The following is a 19,537-nucleotide window of genomic DNA, read 5'->3' as shown; positions in this document are numbered from 1 at the left end:
GAGTGGAACAATCAGTGGAAACGTATAATAGAAACACAGCACCACTTCTGGATTTATCACCCACTCCTAGTTTTGGCAACAAATACTGAGATTAAAAAACCTCCACAAATACTCAACGTGTGCACGTGGTCTAAGAGGTAGATTTGCTTTTGAAAAAGAGAACCATTTTAAGGACTAATTTACACTATGCAGTAAAACTGTCACGGTCTTATTATTATTAATAATAATAATAAAAAAAATGATTTCACTGCACTGTGTGAACAGACCCCTAGGCATTTCTTTTCCCTTATGCCCCTGTAGGGTGTGTTATGGGGATGCTGGCAACATCAAGTCTACAGGGTCCCAAATTATTAATGGCTATAAATCGTTCTGGCATTACCAGGAAAACAGCTAAAAAACAAAAAATGAGCCTGGCAGAGAGAGAAGCGTTTACTGGGCAACTAATTTTGGCTTCTCCTTCCTCAGCTTTCCATATACATAAATAGGGAGAGACCTCTCAACCGCTGCAGTACTGGAGAGGGCACCAATAATTAATCCTTTTATGAAGATCACTGTGCATCTTCTTAGACCGGAAGTGTAATGTTTTGCACCGTTACCATATTCTGATTTTTGAAGAATTAATTCCCAGGACATCCAGCATTTCCCTGCACAGATGCTCCAACATCTACAAATCCTGATTCCACTTTGCCTTGTTCCTCACATTTGCACGTACCGGGTCACGTCCGTCTCATGGCACACGGATGCTTCGGCTTTATTTTTCTAAATGATTAAGAACTAATTTAGTTCGAAACGCGTCACCTGATGCTTTTCTTTGTTTGACACCTTTTTGCACTTTTAATGGATTCTTGAATAAAGTGTGTTTTTACATAGTTTTTCAGCATTGCTGGATTTTTTTCTGTTTTAGTTATGACCCAAAACCCAGCTGGGATTTTTTTATCCTTGCATCCCGCACCAGTTATGGATCTGTGGAATATTACCCAGGACTAAAGGAGAGCTGATAAGTAGTATTTTGTTTTTGACTTTATTTTTCCATGGTCCATTCACAAATTTCCGATGCTTTTAGTGAGTGAATCCAAAAGCTGAAAATAATGGTATTTCAGGTCGTACTCCATATCATACCAGTAATTCACTGAAAAGGAAAAGACAACCATTAGGCCTTGTGCGCACACTGCGTTTTTTGTGGGTATTGCTGCAGAAATTTCTTGAGAAAATGGTTGCAACCTTCCTGCAGACATTCCCCAGCAAAATATGGAAAAACAAATAGCTGTGCGCACACTGTTTTTTCTCAAGAACATTCGTTCTGCAGAATTTCTTGAGAAAAAGAATGAGCATGTCACTTTTTTCTACAGGTACCTGCGTTTTTTGCCATAGATAATGGCAAAAAAACTGCAGGGACCAATCTGCGGAAAAACCGCACCAAAAACGCATAAAAACGTGGTAAAAACGCATGCGGTTTTTGGTGCGTTTTTTGTTTTTTACCACATGTGCGCTAATCTTTCAGACTCAAGAAATTTCTTGAGAAAAGTCCTTTTTCTAGTGTGAACAGAGCCTTAAATATACAGTTTGCGTTAGTGGCCGGGAGAGAGCAGCCACTAAATACCTACGAGCACTCAGCTCTCACAAGTAACTTCTTAAGAAGTCCAGATGTGGCTGACGTGCTACACATATTTCTGCATCTCAAAATCTATTTTGTATAAGATAAAACAATAGAGATTGCAAAATAGGGCTTTACCAGATAAAAGGCGAGTTGAGTAAAATGAAAAGCACTCACCTGGCAGGCACAACTCCTATAAAGGTATATGATATAATGGCGGTTGCTGCAGCTCCACGTGGATGATCTTGTAGATACTGAAGAGAAGAGAATGGATGTATAGCCACGCTACCACCAATGCGAAAAAAGTGTTGATTGATATTAGTATTTTATTTTACAGGTCTTCGCGTTTCTGGGATCAAGTCAACAGATTTCCATGGTCCTGAGGAAGGGAACTTGATCCTAGAAACTCGTCGACCTGTAAAATAAAATACTAATATCAATCAACACTTTTTCGCATTGGTGGTAGCACGGCAATATATCCATTCTCTTCTCCAGTATCTATAACATCTATTTTGTACATGTGAGCGAGGTTGTGCAGCAGGTGCATGGATTTCTGCAAGCCTGCTCCACATGAATAAGACCGGTTCAGAAAATTCATCAAGTGATTTGAATCCTGTGAACATATCTTTCCATGATTGTCTGTTAATATGGACTGGAGGAGAGAACACTACGAGAGGCTGTGTAGTAACATCTACTTCTGCATTTGTTGTGGAGAGACCCTGCTAAGTGCCAGATGACACATTCATCTCCACAACTGTCCTACAAGATGCGCAGGATCGTCTCTCTATGCCCGATGCAGAAACGAGATGTGCCGCACAACCCCTTCACATCCAAAGTCGAAGTTACGGTGCTGATGTATTCCTTTCACTTGTTGAGAAACTGTCACCAGACTGCAAAAAAACATCAACTTTGCTTTACTTGCCCTCCCCAGGTCCATTTCTGCTCCTGGTGCCTATCATTGTCTGCAGCCCTGACATCATGTTGACAGCACTGTAGCCAAATCAGTTAACTCTGTCTGAGTTGCCGGTTCGAGCCACTGAGCTCACTGATTTGGACAACGCTGCAGCCAAAGATGTCCGTGCTGTATACAATAAAAGACACTGGGAGCAACGGCGGAGACTCAGCGCTGAACCCAGGAAGAGCAAATAAAGTGCAGCTGAAAAAGGAAAAAAACCTATAAATGTTTAATTACCTCACCTGCTATACAACCGTGGGACTGGCGGACATGATGAAACCAAAGAGAAGGCAGATACAGCATTTCTCCGGCCTTCACTGTCACGTGCACAGGCCGTGTTTCACCATACGCTGGATATAAACCTAGATCTGGATCAAGAGGATCAACAGGAATCCAAGGAACCTAAGGAAGAGCACAAGGCGACGGCCATCAATCATCAAACTTTTGTATCTGAAGTTAACAAACCTCTCTGTAGTGGAGACTGAAGAGCGAGGCTGGCGGAATCCATGCAGACTTTAGACACTACTTATACCAGGAAGCATCTAAAATGTCCTTTTTGTCAATGCACTACAAAGATTTCATAGCTGTATGAAATATCCTAAGGCCGACACTCACGGTCTCAGGATGTATCGGCTGAGGTCACCGGACCAAGTCAGTCCCCAGTGGCAAATTCCTACTTGTCTTCCCTGCCACAGTTTGTCCAGTCCTGATGAAGGGATTGTATATGTTGAAGTGATGTGTCTCTGGGTAGGGTTTACACATTTCCCTCTGCGTTGTATCATTCAGGGGGATGTCCACTACTTGGACAACCTCTTCTCATTCCCCTCATTTGCTCCTGTAAAAATAAATAAGCCTATACTCGCCTCCGATGCGGCCGCGGTCCCAGCGATGTCTGAAGCCGCGTTCTCTGGGCCCATGTGACATTGTTAGGACACACAGGTCCCGAGACCAATCAGTGGCCGGCTTCCTCCTCCACACCTTTGGACATTTGAGCAGGAAGTCAGGGCTGCGCTCACATCCTGTTCAAATGTCCGAAGGCGGGGAGACAGACGTCGGCCACTGATTGGTCGCGGGACCTGGGTGTCATAATGTCACGTGGGCCCCGGGAACGCGGCTTCAGAGATCGCTGTAACCGCAGACGCACTAGAGCAGGGTATAGGATTATTTTTAAAGGGGGAGAACAAAAGGGATGAGAAGGGGTTGTCCAAGTAGTGGACATCCACTTTCACTTGTATCCCAAAAAAACCCACATCAGTAATGTATGTGCAAATTAGTGTAAACCGTGACCATGACGGTATCAGTCCTGTGGGTACGCACCAAGAAGCAATGACAGAATGTGCAAAATATTAAGAAGAAAGCCATTTTTCTTTCGAAAAGTAATCTCCAAAAATCAAAGATGTCACTTCTTTACCTTTCTTCAATCGATATTACGGGAGTGAACAACGTGTGCCATGTTCTGGAGATGCACATGGTATACCGCTCTCTATGACTTACCTTGTCTGCAGACTCCTGGTCTATAACCTCAAATGTCCCGTCTGCATTGACTTTATATGTGGCCGGCTGGTACGTTTCTAAAGCAAGATGAGCAAATTTGTAAGTCTCATTGCCACATGTTCATTATCAGAAAAATCAGAGGAGCCAATAACAATATGTCCACATAAAATGACAGGATACAGATCATCCTGTGCAGGAAAAAAAACAGGGACAGGATCGGCGGTGGGGCCCAGAGGTTGTACCCCCACCCCCTCAGCAATCACAAAGTGATGGCACGTCCTAGAAAATCTACATTACTCCAGTGTGTGGCATATGGCCACGATAATTATTGAGAAAAGTAATCCACCACATGCAAAAGTACTGTAATTCCATGTGGACAGACACATTATAGAGCTGGACGTACCATAGGGTATACAGGAGCGATCACTGGGCGGGTGAAGAATAAAATGCTTCTCTCCTGAAATGACGCAGTAGAGGTTCTCATAGTGATCTTTGTGCACTGAAACAAATGGACGTCACATCAGCTGCAGGTTCACACTGGGAAATCTGCTCCGTCCAGCTACATTGTTATGTCAAAGTTACAGAACCTGAACAAGCATTTTTTATTCTCTTTGCAATAGAAATCGATGAGTGGATGAATGCAAATGTACAGAAGTTCAGAACTGGAAATGTCATTGGACAGCGTTCATACATTAAAGGGTTATTACGGAAATATTAAGCTATAGTCTATCCAGTATGCTGCACGCCATGGGTGGAGCGGAGGAGTGCATGTTCAACCTCCGCTCCACCCGTGTCTTATGCAGCCGCCAGAGAAAGTAGAGCACTGTGCTACACTATTTCCAGTAGTCCCAAAAGACAGAAAGACAGTGGGTGGCGCGAACCTTGAGCATGTGTCCCTCCACTCTTCAAGACGGAGCGCTATAGAGACCAGTTCCCGGGAAAACCGATCTCTGTTTTCAACTTCGTTGGGAGTACCAGTGATCGGACCCCAGGATTCCCAGGATACAGACCTCCATTTTTAGCCTTGTTGGGCGTTCCCAGTGATCGGACCACAGGATTCAGCCCTCAATTTTTAGCTTTGTTGGGCGATCCAGTGATCGGACCCCAGGATTCCCGGTATACAGACCTCCATTTTCAGCTTAGTTGGGCGATCCAGTGATCGGACCCCAGGATTCCCGGGATAAAGCGCTCAGTTTTCAGCTTTGTTGGGAGTACCAGTGATCGGACCCCAGGATTTGTGGGAAAAAGTGCTAAGTTTTCAGCTTTGTTGGGCAATCCAGCGATCAGACCCCAGGATTCCCGGGATACAGACCTCAATTTTCATCTTCTTTGGGAGTACCAGTGATCAGACCCCAGGATTCCTGGCATACAGACCTCTATTTTCAGGTTCGTTGGGAGTACCAGTGATCGGACCCCAGGATTCCTGGGATACAGACCTCAATTTTCAGCGTCTTTGGGAGTACCAGTGATCGGACCCCAGGATTCCTGGGAAATAGACCTCTATTTTCAGCTTCGATGGGCGATACAGTGATCGGACCCCAGTTTTCCCGGGATACAGACCTCTGTGTTCAGCTTTGTTGGGAGTACCAGTGATCGGACCCCAGTTGATCAGCAAGTTATGTGCAATTCCATGAATAAAAGTATAAATCAATATTTTGGGAATAACTTTTTAAAGACGTTCTCCACTACCCTAATCCATTTTCTGATTTTGCTATAATTGTAATCTGTGCCTGTCAAAATGGCCTTCCTCTACTTTCTGATGCCGCCTGTCAAAAATCTAGTCCCAAGGATCCGATACTCATTTCATCAAGTGCTCAGAAGAGGGATGGAAAGAATGAAATACGGCAAGAAGGAAGAACTACATGTCAACAAGTCATCACCCAATGTGGGATAAACTACAAGTAATGTTATATTTTGAGAAGTTAGGACTCATGAAAGAGGGTCAAATAGTAGTGGACCCCCCCCCTCCTTCACTCTCATAGCGTACCACTAAAATCAGTCTACATATACACAGGTTGTGAGGGGATCCTCCAAAAATAAAGGACAAATGTGATGTACATTGTACAGAGTAGATGCCTATGCCAATCCCGTGTGTACTTACAGGAGGTTATTGCTGCAGATTCTCCCAGCCAGAAATTCACAGCATCCGGACGCTTCCCTTTACCAATAAGAGAACAAACATTTTCCATCATTTACCAATACAAATTATAGATGTTAAATGTCCATTATAAGAAGGAACCAATGGGCACTATTCTATGTTCTACACAGTAAATCCTCACAAGCACTTTTGCTATTGTAGAGGCCGGTTCTCATTAGTCACCTGTAGTAGTGGCCACAATATCACTGGAGCATCTCCTTAAACCTCGGTGCTCCGACAAGTTCAAGAAAAAAAATGTGACTTCAGGTATAGAAAAATAGCAGACACTCACCGGTTTGTTGGAGTTTTTCAGAATTTATTCTTCAGACATAGAGGGGAGGGATAAGAGTGCTATGCACACGGACGACTACGGCCGTTTCGCACCTGTTTCCAGCGCTTCAACAAGACCTGTTGAAGCGCCGGAAACAGGTGCGAAACGGCCTCCGTCTTCCGTGTGCATAGCACTTTTAATCCTCCCCTGTATGTCTGAAGAATAAATTCGGAAAAACTCCAACAAACCGGTGAGTGCCTGCTATTTTTCTATACCTGGAATTATAGATGTTCGTGCCTTATTATTTCATTTGCACTTTAAAAAAAAAAAAATCAATTACTTTCACTTGGTTTTATCAGTTTCTTTTTTATTCTGGCAACGTGGATGCATTTTTCCTTGCCCAGATGTTTTGGCCCAATCCACCATTTGCGACTTCAAAACATTACAAAGAAGGGAATTTTGTTTACTTACCGTAAATTCCTTTTCTTCTAGCTCCTATTGGGAGACCCAGACAATTGGGTGTATAGCTTCTGCCTCCGGAGGCCACACAAAGTTATTACACTTTAAAAAGTGTAACCCCTCCCCTCTGCTATACACCCTCCCGTGCATCACGGGCCCATCAGTTTTGGTGCCAAAGCAGGAAGGAGGAAAGTTATAAATTGGTCTAAGGTAAATTCAATCCGAAGGATATTCGGAGAACTGAAACCATGAACCAAAGAACAATTGAACATGAACAACATGTGTACACAAAAGAACAACAGCCCGAAGGGAACAGGGGCGGGTGCTGGGTCTCCCAATAGGAGCTAGAAAAAAAGGAATTTACGGTAAGTAAACAAAATTCCCTTCTTTGTCGCTCCATTGGGAGACCCAGACAATTGGGATGTCCAAAAGCAATCCCTGGGTGGGTAAAAGAATACCTCGATAAAAAAGAGCCAAAACAACGGTCCCTTCTTACAGGTGGGCCACTGCCGCCTGAAGGACTCGCCTACCTAGGCTGGCGTCTGCCGAAGCATAGGCATGCACCTGATAGTGTTTTGTAAAAGTGTGCAGACTCGACCAGGTAGCTGCCTGACACACCTGCTGAGCCGTAGCCTGGTGCCGCAATGCCCAGGACGCACCTACAGCTCTGGTAGAATGGGCTTTCAGCCCTGAAGGAATCGGAAGCCCAGACGAACGGTAGGCTTCAAGAATCGGTTCCTTGATCCACCTAGCCAAGGTTGACTTGGAAGCTTGCGACCCCTTACGCTGTCCAGCGACAAGGACAAAGAGCGCATCAGAACGGCGCAAGGGCGCCGTGCGTGAAATGTAGAGCCTGAGTGCTCTCACAAGATCTAACAAGTGCAAATCCTTTTCACATTGGTGAACTGGATGAGGGCAAAAAGAAGGTAAGGCGATATCCTGAATGAGATGAAAAGGGGATACCACCTTAGGGATAAATTCCGGGACCGGACGCAGAACCACCTTATCCTGGTGAAACACCAGGAAGGGGGCTTTGTATGACAGCGCTGCTAGCTCAGACACTCTCCGAAGTGATGTGATTGCCACTAGGAAGGCCACCTTCTGCGAAAGGCGAGATAGAGAGACATCCCGCATCGGCTCGAAAGGTGGCTTCTGGAGAGCCGTCAGCACTCTGTTAAGATCCCAGGGTTCTAGCGGACGCTTGTACGGTGGGACTATGTGGCAAACTCCCTGCAGGAACGTACGGACCTGCGGAAGCCTGGCTAGACGCTTTTGAAAAAACACGGAAAGCGCCGATACTTGTCCCTTGAGAGAGCCGAGAGACAAGCCCTTGTCCACTCCGGATTGAAGGAAAGAAAGAAAAGTGGGCAAGGCAAACGGCCAGGGAGTGAAACCCTGATCAGAGCACCAGGATAAGAAGATCCTCCAAGTCCTGTGGTAGATCTTGGCGGACGTTGGTTTCCTGGCCTGTCTCATGGTGGCAATGACATCTTGAGATAACCCTGATGACGCTAGGAGCCAGGACTCAATGGCCACACAGTCAGGTTGAGGGCCGCGGAATTCAGATGGAAAAATGGCCCTTGAGACAGCAAGTCTGGTCGGTCTGGGAGTGCCCACGGTTGACCCACCGTGAGGTGCCACAGATCCGGGTACCACGATCTCCTCGGCCAGTCTGGAGCGACGAGGATGGCGCGACTGCAGTCGGACCTGATCTTGCGTAATACTCTGGGCAGCAGTGCCAGAGGAGGAAATACATAAGGCAGTTGAAACTGCGACCAGTCCTGAACTAACGCGTCTGCCGCCAGCGCTCTGTGATCCTTGGACCGAGCCATGAATGCCGGGACTTTGTTGTTGTGCCGAGACGCCATTAGATCGACGTCCGGCGTTCCCCAGCGGCAACAGATCTCCCGAAACACGTCCGGGTGAAGAGACCATTCCCCTGCATCCATGCCCTGGCGACTGAGAAAATCTGCTTCCCAGTTTTCTACGCCCGGGATGTGAACTGCGGAGATGGTGGAGGCTGTGGCTTCCGCCCACAGCAGAATCCGCTGAACTTCTCGGAAGGCTTGAAGACTGCGAGTGCCGCCCTGGTGGTTGATGTACGCAACCGCCGTGGCGTTGTCCGACTGTATTCGGATCTGCCGTCCCTCCAGCCACCGCTGGAACGCCTTTAGGGCCAGATACACTGCCCTTATCTCCAGAACGTTGATCTGAAGGGAGGACTCTGTCGGAGTCCAGGTTCCCTGAGCCCTGTGGTGGAGGAAGACCGCTCCCCACCCTGACAGACTCGCGTCCGTCGTGACCACAGCCCAGGATGGGGGCAAGAAGGATTTTCCTTTTGACAAGGAAGTGGGAAGAAGCCACCACTGAAGAGAGGTCTTGGCTGTCCGTGACAGCGAAACGTTCCTGTCTAGGGACGTCGGCTTCTTGTCCCATTTGCGGAGGATATCCCACTGAAGTGGACGCAGATGAAACTGCGCAAAGGGAACTGCCTCCATTGCTGCCACCATCTTCCCTAAGAAGTGCATGAGGCGCCTCAAGGGGTATGACTGACCCCGAAGAAGAGATTGTACCCCTGTCTGTAGTGAACGCTGTTTGTCCAGCGGGAGCTTCACTATCGCTGAAAGGGTATGAAACTCCATCCCGAGGTAAGTCAGCGATTGGGTCGGTGTCAAATTTGACTTTGGGAAATTGATGATCCACCCGAACCTCTGGAGAGTCTCCAGAGTGACTGTCAGGCTGTGTTGGCATGCCACCCTGGAGGGTGCCTTGACTAGAAGATCGTCTAAGTAAGGGATCACCGAGTGGCCCTGAGAGTGTAAGACCGCCACCACTGCTGCCATGACCTTGGTGAAGACCCGTGGGGCTGTCGCCAGGCCGAAAGGCAGTGCCACGAACTGAAGGTGTTCGTCCCCGATGGCGAAACGCAGGAAGCGGTGATGCTCGGGAGCGATTGGCACATGGAGATAAGCATCTTTGATGTCGACTGATGCTAGGAAGTCTCCTTGTGACATCGAGGCGATGACAGAGCGGAGAGATTCCATCCGAAACCTTCTGGTGCTCACATGCTTGTTGAGCAGCTTGAGGTCTAGAACGGGACGGAATGATCCGTCCTTTTTTGGCACCACGAACAAGTTGGAGTAGAATCCGTGACCATGTTCCTGAGGTGGAACGGGAATCACCACTCCTTCTGCCTTCAGAGTGTTTACCGCCTGAAAAAGTGCATCGGCTCGCTCGGGGGGCAAAGATGTTCTGAAGAAACGAGTCGGAGGACGAGAACTGAGCTCTATCCTGTAACCGTGAGACAGAATGTCTCTCTCCCATCGGTCTTGGACATGTGGCCACCAGGCGTCGCAAAAGCGGAAGAGCCTGCCACCGACCGAGGATGCGGTTTGTGGAGACCGAAAGTCATGAGGAGGCCGCCTTGGGGGCGGTTCCTCCGGCGGTCTTTTTAGGACGTGACTTAGACCGCCATGCCGAAGAGTTGCTCTTGCCCTTCTGTGACCTGTTGGACCTGGAGGATTGGGACCTGGCTGAGGGCCGAAAGGACCGAAACCTCGATTGAATCTTTCGCTGCTGAGGTCTGTTCGGTTTAGACTGGGGTAAGGACGAGTCCTTTCCCTTGGATTGCTTGATAATTTCGTCCAATTGCTCGCCAAACAAGCGGTCGCCGGAAAATGGCAAACCGGTTAAGAACTTCTTGGAAGCAGAGTCTGCCTTCCATTCGCGTAGCCACATGGCCCTGCGGACTGCCACCGAATTGGCGGATGCTACCGCTGTACGGCTCACCGAGTCGAGGACCGCGTTCATGGCGTAGGACGAAAAAGCCGACGCCTGAGAAGTCAAAGACACGACCTGCGGAGTAGCGGTGCGTGTGACCGCTTTAATCTCAGACAAACAAGCTGAGATAGCTTGGAGCGCCCACACGGCTGCAAATGCTGGAGCAAAAGACGCACCTATGGCTTCATAGATGGATTTCATCAGGAGCTCTATTTGCCTGTCAGTGGCATCTTTGAGCGATGAGCCATCTGCCACTGATACCACGGATCTAGCCACCAGCCTAGAGACTGGAGGATCCACCTTGGGACACTGAGCCCAACCCTTAACTACATCAGGTGGGAAGGGGTAACGTGTGTCATTAAGGCGCTTAGTAAAGCGCTTGTCCGGATATGCTCTGTGCTTCCGGACAGCATCCCTGAAGTTAGAGTGATCGAAAAAAGCACTCCTTGTACGTTTGGGAAACCTAAACTGGTGTTTCTCCTGTTGTGAAGCTGACTCCTCAACAGGTGGAGTTGGAGGAGGAAGTTCTAGCACCTGGTTAATGGACGCTATAAGGTCATTTACAATGGCGTCTCCTTCAGGTGTATCAAGATTGAGAGCACACTCCGGATCAGAGCCCTGAGCTGCAACGTCCGCCTCATCCTCCAGAGAGTCCTCATGCTGAGACCCTGAGCAGCGTGATGAAGTGGATGAAGGTCCCCAGCGAGCCCGCTTAGACGGTCTGTGACTACCGTCCGAGTCGGAGTCCTCCCCGTGGGACCTATGTGTCACCTCAGGAGCAGTTTGCTGCTCTAACCGAGGGGGGCCTGGGGTCAATGATTCAACAGTGCCCGGGGCCTGTGTTACCGGTCTGGACTGCAAAGCTTCAAGTATCTTAGCAGACCATTTGTCCATAGACTGAGCCATGGATTGTGAAAGGGAGTCAGAAAGTTTCTCAGCCAACACTGCAAACTCTGTCCCTGCCACCTGGACAGTGGCAGCCGGTGGTTCTACCTGAGCCGAGGGTCCCACCAGTGCCTGAGGCTCCGGCTGAGTGAGTGTCACAGAGGCCGAGCATTGCACACAATGAGGGTAGGTGGAACCTGCAGGTAACATGGCCGCACAAGAGGTACAAGTTGCAAAATAAGCCTGTGCCTTGGCACCCTTGCTTTTTGCAGACGACATGCTGTTATCTCCTCTTAGCAAACAGTGAGGGTATATAGCTAAGCAAATACTGCAGCCGAGCAGAGCAAATGTATACCCAATATGGATATATATATATATATATATATATATATATATATATATATATATATATATATATATATATATATATATATATATATATACATATATATACACTGCGGCACCCAGGGGGGCCAGCACCTGTAACAGGTGCGGCTTACCGACCGCGCACAGCGGTTGTGTGTCCACCAGATTCCCTGCCTGGGCCTCCCAGCGTTATGAGCTCTTTCAGAAGTTCTCCTCCAGCAGCAGCGATGTAATAATGGCTGCCAGCGTTCTGTGAGGAGGAGGGAGCCGTGGGCGTGCCTTAAAAAGTGCGGGAATCTGGTGCCCCACGGTGCTCAGTGAGGGGGGAGGAGGATACTAAGTATGCTCCAGCCCTCACCGCTGACGTTAAGTCTAGCGTCCCGCCCTTGCCCCTGACTGGCAGGCCCGGGGGCGGGAATATGCGGTACTAGGCCGCAAAAGCCGGGGACTCGAGTTATAAGCGTGGCCGGCAAACAGGCACGGTCGGCGCGGTAGTCCCGGCGGCCCCAAACACAGCGCAGCTGCTGCAGTGACCGATCCACAGGCGCTCTATGCGCCGTCCCCAAGGGGACACAGAGTACCTCAAAGAAGCAGGGACTGTCCCTGATGACATCCAGACTCCTGTCCGTCAGGATCTCACAGGGGCTGCGGAGGGAGCCCGGTCCCAGTGCCTGGTGACCGGCTAGGATCCCACTTCTCCCAGAGCCCCTAAGGGATGGGGAAGGAAAACGGCATGTGGCTCCAGCCTGTGTACCCGCAATGGGTACCTCAACCTTAACAGCACCGCCGACCCAAGTGGGGTGAGAAGGGAGCATGCCGGGGGCCCTGTGAGGGGCCCTCTTTTCTTCCATCCGATAAAGTCAGCAGCTGCTGCTGACTAAAAAGTGGAGCTTGCGTGAATGTGTGCCTCCTTCAACACAAAGCATAAAACTGATGGGCCCGTGATGCACGGGAGGGTGTATAGCAGAGGGGAGGGGTTACAGTTTTTAAAGTGTAATAACTTTGTGTGGCCTCTGGAGGCAGAAGCTATACACCCAATTGTCTGGGTCTCCCAATGGAGCGAGAAAGAAATGTTATCGCAATTGTATTCTAATACCCTAAAGGAGATTTTAAAAAAAATAAATAAAAACTGTCCGATTTTATTTTTGCGTTAACACTAATGCGTGACATTTTAAAGTATTGTGCAGAATATTGGCGCTAAAAAGGTGCAAAGAAAGAAGGGAATTTTGTTTACTTACCGTAAATTCCTTTTCTTCTAGCTCCAATTGGGAGACCCAGACAATTGGGTGTATAGCTTCTGCCTCCGGAGGCCACACAAAGTATTACACTCAAAAGTGTAACCCCTCCCCTCTGCCTATACACCCTCACGTGCCTCACGGGCTCCTCAGTTTTGGTGCAAGAGCAGGAAAGAGGAAACTTATAAATTGGTCTAAGGTAAATTCAATCCGAAAGATGTTCGGAGAACTGAAAACCACGAACCAAAAGAACAATTCAACATGAACAACATGTGTACACAAAAGAACAACAAGCCCGAAGGGAACAGGGGCGGGTGCTGGGTCTCCCAATTGGAGCTAGAAGAAAAGGAATTTACGGTAAGTAAACAAAATTCCCTTCTTCTTTGTCGCTCCATTGGGAGACCCAGACAATTGGGACGTCCAAAAGCAGTCCCTGGGTGGGTAAAGAAGGGAATTTTGTTTACTTACCGTAAATTCCTTTTCTTCTAGCTCTAATTGGGAGACCCAGACAATTGGGTGTATAGCTACTGCCTCCGGAGGCCACACAAAGTATTACACTTAAAAGTGTAAGGCCCCTCCCCTACTGCCTATACACCCCCGTGGGATCACGGGTTCCTCAGTTTTAGTGCAAAAGCAAGAAGGAGGAAAGCCAATAAACTGGTTTAAGTAAATTCAATCCGAAGGAATATCGGAGAACTGAAACCATTCAACCTGAACAACATGTGTATACAAAAAAAAAACAGGGGCGGGTGCTGGGTCTCCCAATTAGAGCTAGAAGAAAAGGAATTTACGGTAAGTAAACAAAATTCCCTTCTTCTTTGTCGCTCTATTGGGAGACCCAGACAATTGGGATGTCCAAAAGCAATCCCTGGGTGGGTAAAATAATACCTCATGATAGGGCCGTAAAAACGACCCTTTTCTACAGGTGGGCAATCGCCGCCTGAAGGACTTGTCTACCTAGGCTGGCGTCCGCCGAAGCATAGGTATGCACCTGATAATGCTTGGTAAAAGTGTGCAGACTTGACCAGGTAGCCGCCTGGCACACCTGCTGAGCCGTAGCCTGGTGCCGTAATGCCCAGGAGGCACCCACGGCTCTGGTAGAATGGGCTCTCAGCCCTGAGGGAACCGGAAGCCCCGCAGAACGGTAGGCTTCAAGAATTGGTTCCTTGATCCACCGAGCCAGGGTGGATTTGGAAGCTTGCGACCCTTTACGCTGGCCAGCGACAAGGACAAAGAGTGCATCCGAGCGGCGCAGAGGAGCCGTGCGGGAAATGTAGATTCTGAGTGCTCTCACCAGATCCAACATATGCAAATCCTTTTCACATTGATGAACTGGACGAGGACACAAAGAAGGTAAGGAGATATCCTGATTGAGATGAAAAGGGGATACCACTTTAGGGAGAAACTCCGGAATCGGGCGCAGCACCACCTTATCCTGGTGAAATACCAGGAAGGGAGATTTGCATGACAGCGCTGCTAGCTCGGACACTCTCCGAAGAGACGTGACCGCTACTAGAAAAGCCACTTTCTGAGAAAGGCGAGACAGGGAAACATCCCTCATAGGTTCGAAAGGCGGCTTCTGAAGAGCAATTAGAACCTTGTTCAGATCCCAGGGCTCTAACGGCCGCTTGTAAGGAGGGACGATATGACAAACCCCCTGCAGGAACGTGCGTACCTGAGGAAGTCGTGCTATGCGCTTCTGAAAAAATACAGATAGCGCAGAGACTTGTCCCTTAAGGGAGCCGAGCGACAAACCTTTTTCCAACCCGGATTGCAGGAAGGAAAGAAAAGTAGGCAAAGCAAATGGCCAGGGAGAAACTTCCTGAGCAGAGCACCAAGATAAGAATATCTTCCACGTCCTGTGGTAGATCTTGGCAGAGGTTAGGTTCCTAGCCTGTCTCATGGTGGCAATGACCTCTTGAGATAATCCTGAAGACGCTAGGATCCAGGACTCAATGGCCACACAGTCAGGCTCAGGGCCGCAGAATTCTGATGGAAAAACGGCCCTTGAGACAGCAAGTCTGGCCGGTCTGGTAGTGCCCACGGTTGTCCTACCGTGAGATGCCACAGATCCGGGAACCACGATCTCCTTGGCCAGTCTGGAGCGACGAGGATGGCGCGGCGGCAGTCGGACCTGATCTTGCGTAGCACTCTGGGCAACAGTGCCAGAGGTGGGAACACATAAGGTAGCCGGAACTGCGACCAATCTTGAACTAAGGCGTCCGCCGCCAGAGCTCTGAGATCGTGAGACCGTGCCATGAAGGCCGGGACCTTGTTGTAGTGCCGGGACGCCATTAGGTCGACGTCCGGCATTCCCCAGCGGCGACAAATTTCCTGAAACACGTCCGGGTGAAGAGACCATTCCCCTGCGTCCATACCCTGGCGACTGAGGAAGTCTGCTTCCCAGTTTTCTACGCCCGGGATGTGAACTGCGGATATGGTGGATGCCGTGTCTTCCACCCACGTCAGAATCCGCCGGACTTCCTGGAAGGCTTTCCGACTGCGTGTCCCTCCTTGGTGGTTGATGTATGCCACCGCTGTGGAGTTGTCCGACTGAATTCGGATCTGCTTGCCTTCCAGCCACTGCTGGAAGGCTTGTAGGGCAAGGTACACTGCTCTGATTTCCAGAACATTGATCTGAAGGGTGGACTCTTGCTGAGTCCACGTACCTTGAGCCCTGTGGTGGAGAAAAACTGCTCCCCACCCTGATAGACTCGCGTCCGTTGTGACCACCGCCCAAGATGGGGGTAGGAAAGACTTTCCTATTGACAATGAGGTGGGAAGAAGCCACCAATGAAGAGAATCCTTGGTCGCCTGAGAAAGGGAGACGTTCCTGTCTAGGGACGTCGACTTCCCGTCCCATTGGCGGAGAATGTCCCATTGTAGTGGACGCAGATGAAACTGCGCGAAAGGGACTGCCTCCATTGCTGCTACCATCTTCCCCAAGAAGTGCATGAGGCGTCTCAAGGGGTGCGACTGGCCCTGAAGGAGAGATTGCACCCCTGTCTGTAGTGAACGCTGTTTGTCCAGCGGAAGCATCACTATCGCTGAGAGAGTATGAAACTCCATGCCAAGGTATGTTATCGATTGGGTCGGGGTGAGATTTGACTTTGAAAAGTTGATGATCCACCCGAAACTCTGGAGAGTCTCCAGCGCAACGTTCAGGCTGTGTTGGCATGCCTCTTGAGAGGGTGCCTTGACAAGTAGATCGTCCAAGTAAGGGATCACAGAGTGACCCTGAGAGTGCAGGACTGCTACTACTGCTGCCATGACTTTGGTGAAGACCCTTGGGGCTGTCGCCAAACCGAAAGGCAGGGCTACGAACTGAAGGTGTTCGTCTCCTATAAGGAAGCGTAGAAAACGCTGGTGCTCTGGAGCAATCGGCACGTGGAGATAAGCATCTTTGATGTCTATTGATGCTAGGAAATCTCCTTGAGACATTGAGGCGATGACGGAGCGGAGGGATTCCATCCGGAACCGCCTGGTTTTCACATGCTTGTTGAGCAGTTTTAGGTCCAGAACAGGACGGAAAGACCCGTCCTTTTTTTTGGTACCACAAACAAATTGGAGTAAAAGCCGTGACCTTGCTCCTGAAGAGGAACAGGGATCACCACTCCTTCTGCCTTTAAAGAGCACACCACCTGCAGAAGAGCATCGACTCGGCCGGGAGGCGGAGAAGTTCTGAAGAATCGAGTTGGAGGACGAGAACTGAACTCTATCCTGTACCCGTGAGACAGAATGTCTCTCACCCAACGGTCTTTGACATGTGGCAGCCAAATGTCGCCAAAGCGGGAGAGCCTGCCACCGACCGAGGATGCGGAGAGAGGAGGCCGAAAGTCATGAGGAAGCCGCCTTGGTAGCGGTTCCTCCGGCTGCTTTCTTTGGGCGTGACTGAGCCCGCCAAGAATCTGAGCTCCTCTGATCCTTTTGAGTCCTTTTGGACGAGGAGAATTGGGACCTGCCCGAGCCTCGAAAGGACCGGAACCTCGACTGTCCCTTTCTCTGTTGGGGTTTATTTGGTCTGGGCTGAGGTAAGGATGAGTCCTTACCCTTGGACTGTTTAATGATTTCATCCAATCTTTCACCAAACAGTCTGTCACCAGAAAATGGCAAACTGGTTAAGCACTTCTTGGAAGCAGAATCTGCCTTCCATTCCCTTAACCACAAGGCTCTGCGTAAAACCACGGAGTTGGCGGACGCCACTGCCGTACGGCTCGTAGAGTCTAGGACAGCATTAATAGTGTAAGACGCAAATGCAGACATTTGGGAGGTTAAGGGCGCTACTTGCGGACCAGATGTACGTGTGACAGTGTCAACCTGCGCAAGACCAGCTGAAATAGCTTGGAGTGCCCATACGGCTGCGAATGCTGGAGCAAACGACGCGCCGATAGCTTCATAGATGGATTTCAACCAGAGTTCCATCTGTCTGTCAGTGGCATCTTTAAGTGAAGCCCCATCTTCCACTGCCACTATGGATCTAGCCGCAAGCCTGGAGATTGGGGGATCCACCTTTGGACACTGGGTCCAGCTCTTGACCACCTCAGGGGGAAAGGGATAACGTGTATCCTTAAGACGTTTGGAGAAACGCTTATCCGGATAAGCGTGGTGTTTCTGGACTGACTCTCTAAAGTCAGAGTGGTCCAGAAAAGTACTCAATTTACGCTTGGGATACCTGAAATGGAATTTCTCCTGCTGTGAAGCTGACTCCTCCACTGGAGGAGCTGTGGGAGAAATATCCAACATTTTATTGATGGACGCTATGAGATCATTCACTATTGCGTCCCCATCAGGTGTATCCAGATTGAGAGCGGTCTCAGGGTCAGACTCCTGATCAGCTACCTCTGCCTCATCATATAGAGAGTCCTCTTGCTGGGACCCTGACCAGTGAGATGAAGTCGAGGGTCGCTCGTAGCGAGCTCGCTTAGGCTGTCTGGGACTGTCGTCCGTGTCAGAGCCATCACCCCGGGATGCATGGGACCCCCCGGAGCACGGATTTGTTCCAAATGAGGGGGGCCAGGGAGCATTGAATCAACAGTGCCCATGGTCTGATGTACCGGTCTGGACTGCAAAGTCTCAAGGATTTTAGTCATAGTCACAGACAATCTATCAGCAAAAACTGCAAATTCCGTCCCTGTCACCTGGACAGTGTTCACAGGTGGTTCTCCTTGGGCCACCTCTAGCCGAGGCCCCGGCTGAGCAAGTGCCACAGGGGCCGAACATTGCACACAATGGGGGTCAGTGGCACCAGCCGGTAGAACAGCCGCACATATGGTACAGGTAGCATAGAAAGCCTGTGTCTTGGCCCCCTTGCCTTTTGCAGACGACATGTTGTCTAGCAACCTAGGAGGGTATATAGCCAAGAATAGCGACCGTACAGGGCAATGTATAGAATACAAGCATATACAAATGAACACTTCGGCACAAGTGGTGTCAGCACCCGAGGTGCCGCTTACCGCCCGCTCCAAGCGGGTGTGTGGTCGCCAGAATCTCGTGTCTGGGTCTCCCAGAGCTTGTCTCCCTTCTCCACTGAGACTGCAAACAGGAATGGCTGCCAGCGTCCTGTGAAGAGGGGCGGGCCGTGGGCGTGCCCCAGACAAAGTGCGGGAAACTGGCGTCCCACTGTGCCCAGTGAGGGGGGTTGGAGTATGCTAAGCAGACTCCAACCCTCGGCGCTGAAGTTCAGCACAGCTTCCCGCCCTTCCCCTGACTGGCAGGCCTGGGGGCGGGAACGAAACGGAACTAGGCCGCAAAAGCCGGGGACTCGATTTATAAGCGCGGCCGCCGTATAAGCGCGGCCAGCGCGGAAGTCCCCGGCGCACCACAAGTCCCAGCCGCGTCGCAGCGCTGCTGTAAAAACCGCCATCAGCGGTCGGCGCGGTAGTTCCTAACACATAAACTCACTCAGCAAGCTGTAGTGAGTATAGCACGAGCGCGCTGCGCTGCTGCCCCCGGCGCACTAACACACCCAGCAATGCTGGTGTGTGTGTGCGCGATTTGTACGGGGACACAGAGTACCTTAATGTAGCAGGGCCTTGTCCCTGACGATACTCAGCTCCATGTCCAGCAGATCCCCAGGGCTGTGGACGGAGCACGGTCTCCTGTGCCTGAAGACCGATAGGATCCCACTTCACCCAGAGCCCTAAGGGGATGGGGAAGGAAAGCAGCATGTGGGCTCCAGCCTCCGTACCCGCAATGGGTACCTCAACCTTAACAAACACCTCCGACAAAAGTGGGGTGAGAAGGGAGCATGCTGGGGGCCCTAGTATGGGCCCTCTTTTCTTCCATCTGACAAAGTCAGCAGCTGCTGCTGACTAAACAGTGGAGCTATGCGTGGATGTTAGCCTCCTTCGCACAAAGCATG

At 49.8% G+C, this 19,537-nt stretch overlaps 1 protein-coding gene across 1 annotated transcript in view; it reads right to left on the bottom strand.

Moving 5' to 3' along the window:
- Positions 1-26: 26 nt before the first annotated feature.
- JMJD7 (jumonji domain containing 7) overlaps positions 27-19,537 on the bottom strand; it is a 31,528-nt gene continuing 12,017 nt past the window's right edge. The window contains exons 4-8 of the mRNA XM_075329487.1: positions 6,145-6,201; positions 4,447-4,542; positions 4,044-4,120; positions 2,792-2,951; positions 27-1,129 (exon numbers count right to left, since the gene is read on the bottom strand). Of these exons, the coding sequence (XP_075185602.1) occupies positions 1,041-1,129; positions 2,792-2,951; positions 4,044-4,120; positions 4,447-4,542; positions 6,145-6,201 (479 nt within the window). The 3' untranslated portion in view covers positions 27-1,040. The remainder of the gene's footprint in view (positions 1,130-2,791; positions 2,952-4,043; positions 4,121-4,446; positions 4,543-6,144; positions 6,202-19,537) is intronic.

The sequence above is a fragment of the Anomaloglossus baeobatrachus genome, chromosome 12 (assembly GCF_048569485.1).
Source record: "Anomaloglossus baeobatrachus isolate aAnoBae1 chromosome 12, aAnoBae1.hap1, whole genome shotgun sequence".
NCBI lineage: Eukaryota > Metazoa > Chordata > Amphibia > Anura > Aromobatidae > Anomaloglossus > Anomaloglossus baeobatrachus.
The sequence above is the reverse complement of the archived record's forward strand: the minus strand, read 5'-3'. Positions and strand labels throughout refer to the sequence as shown.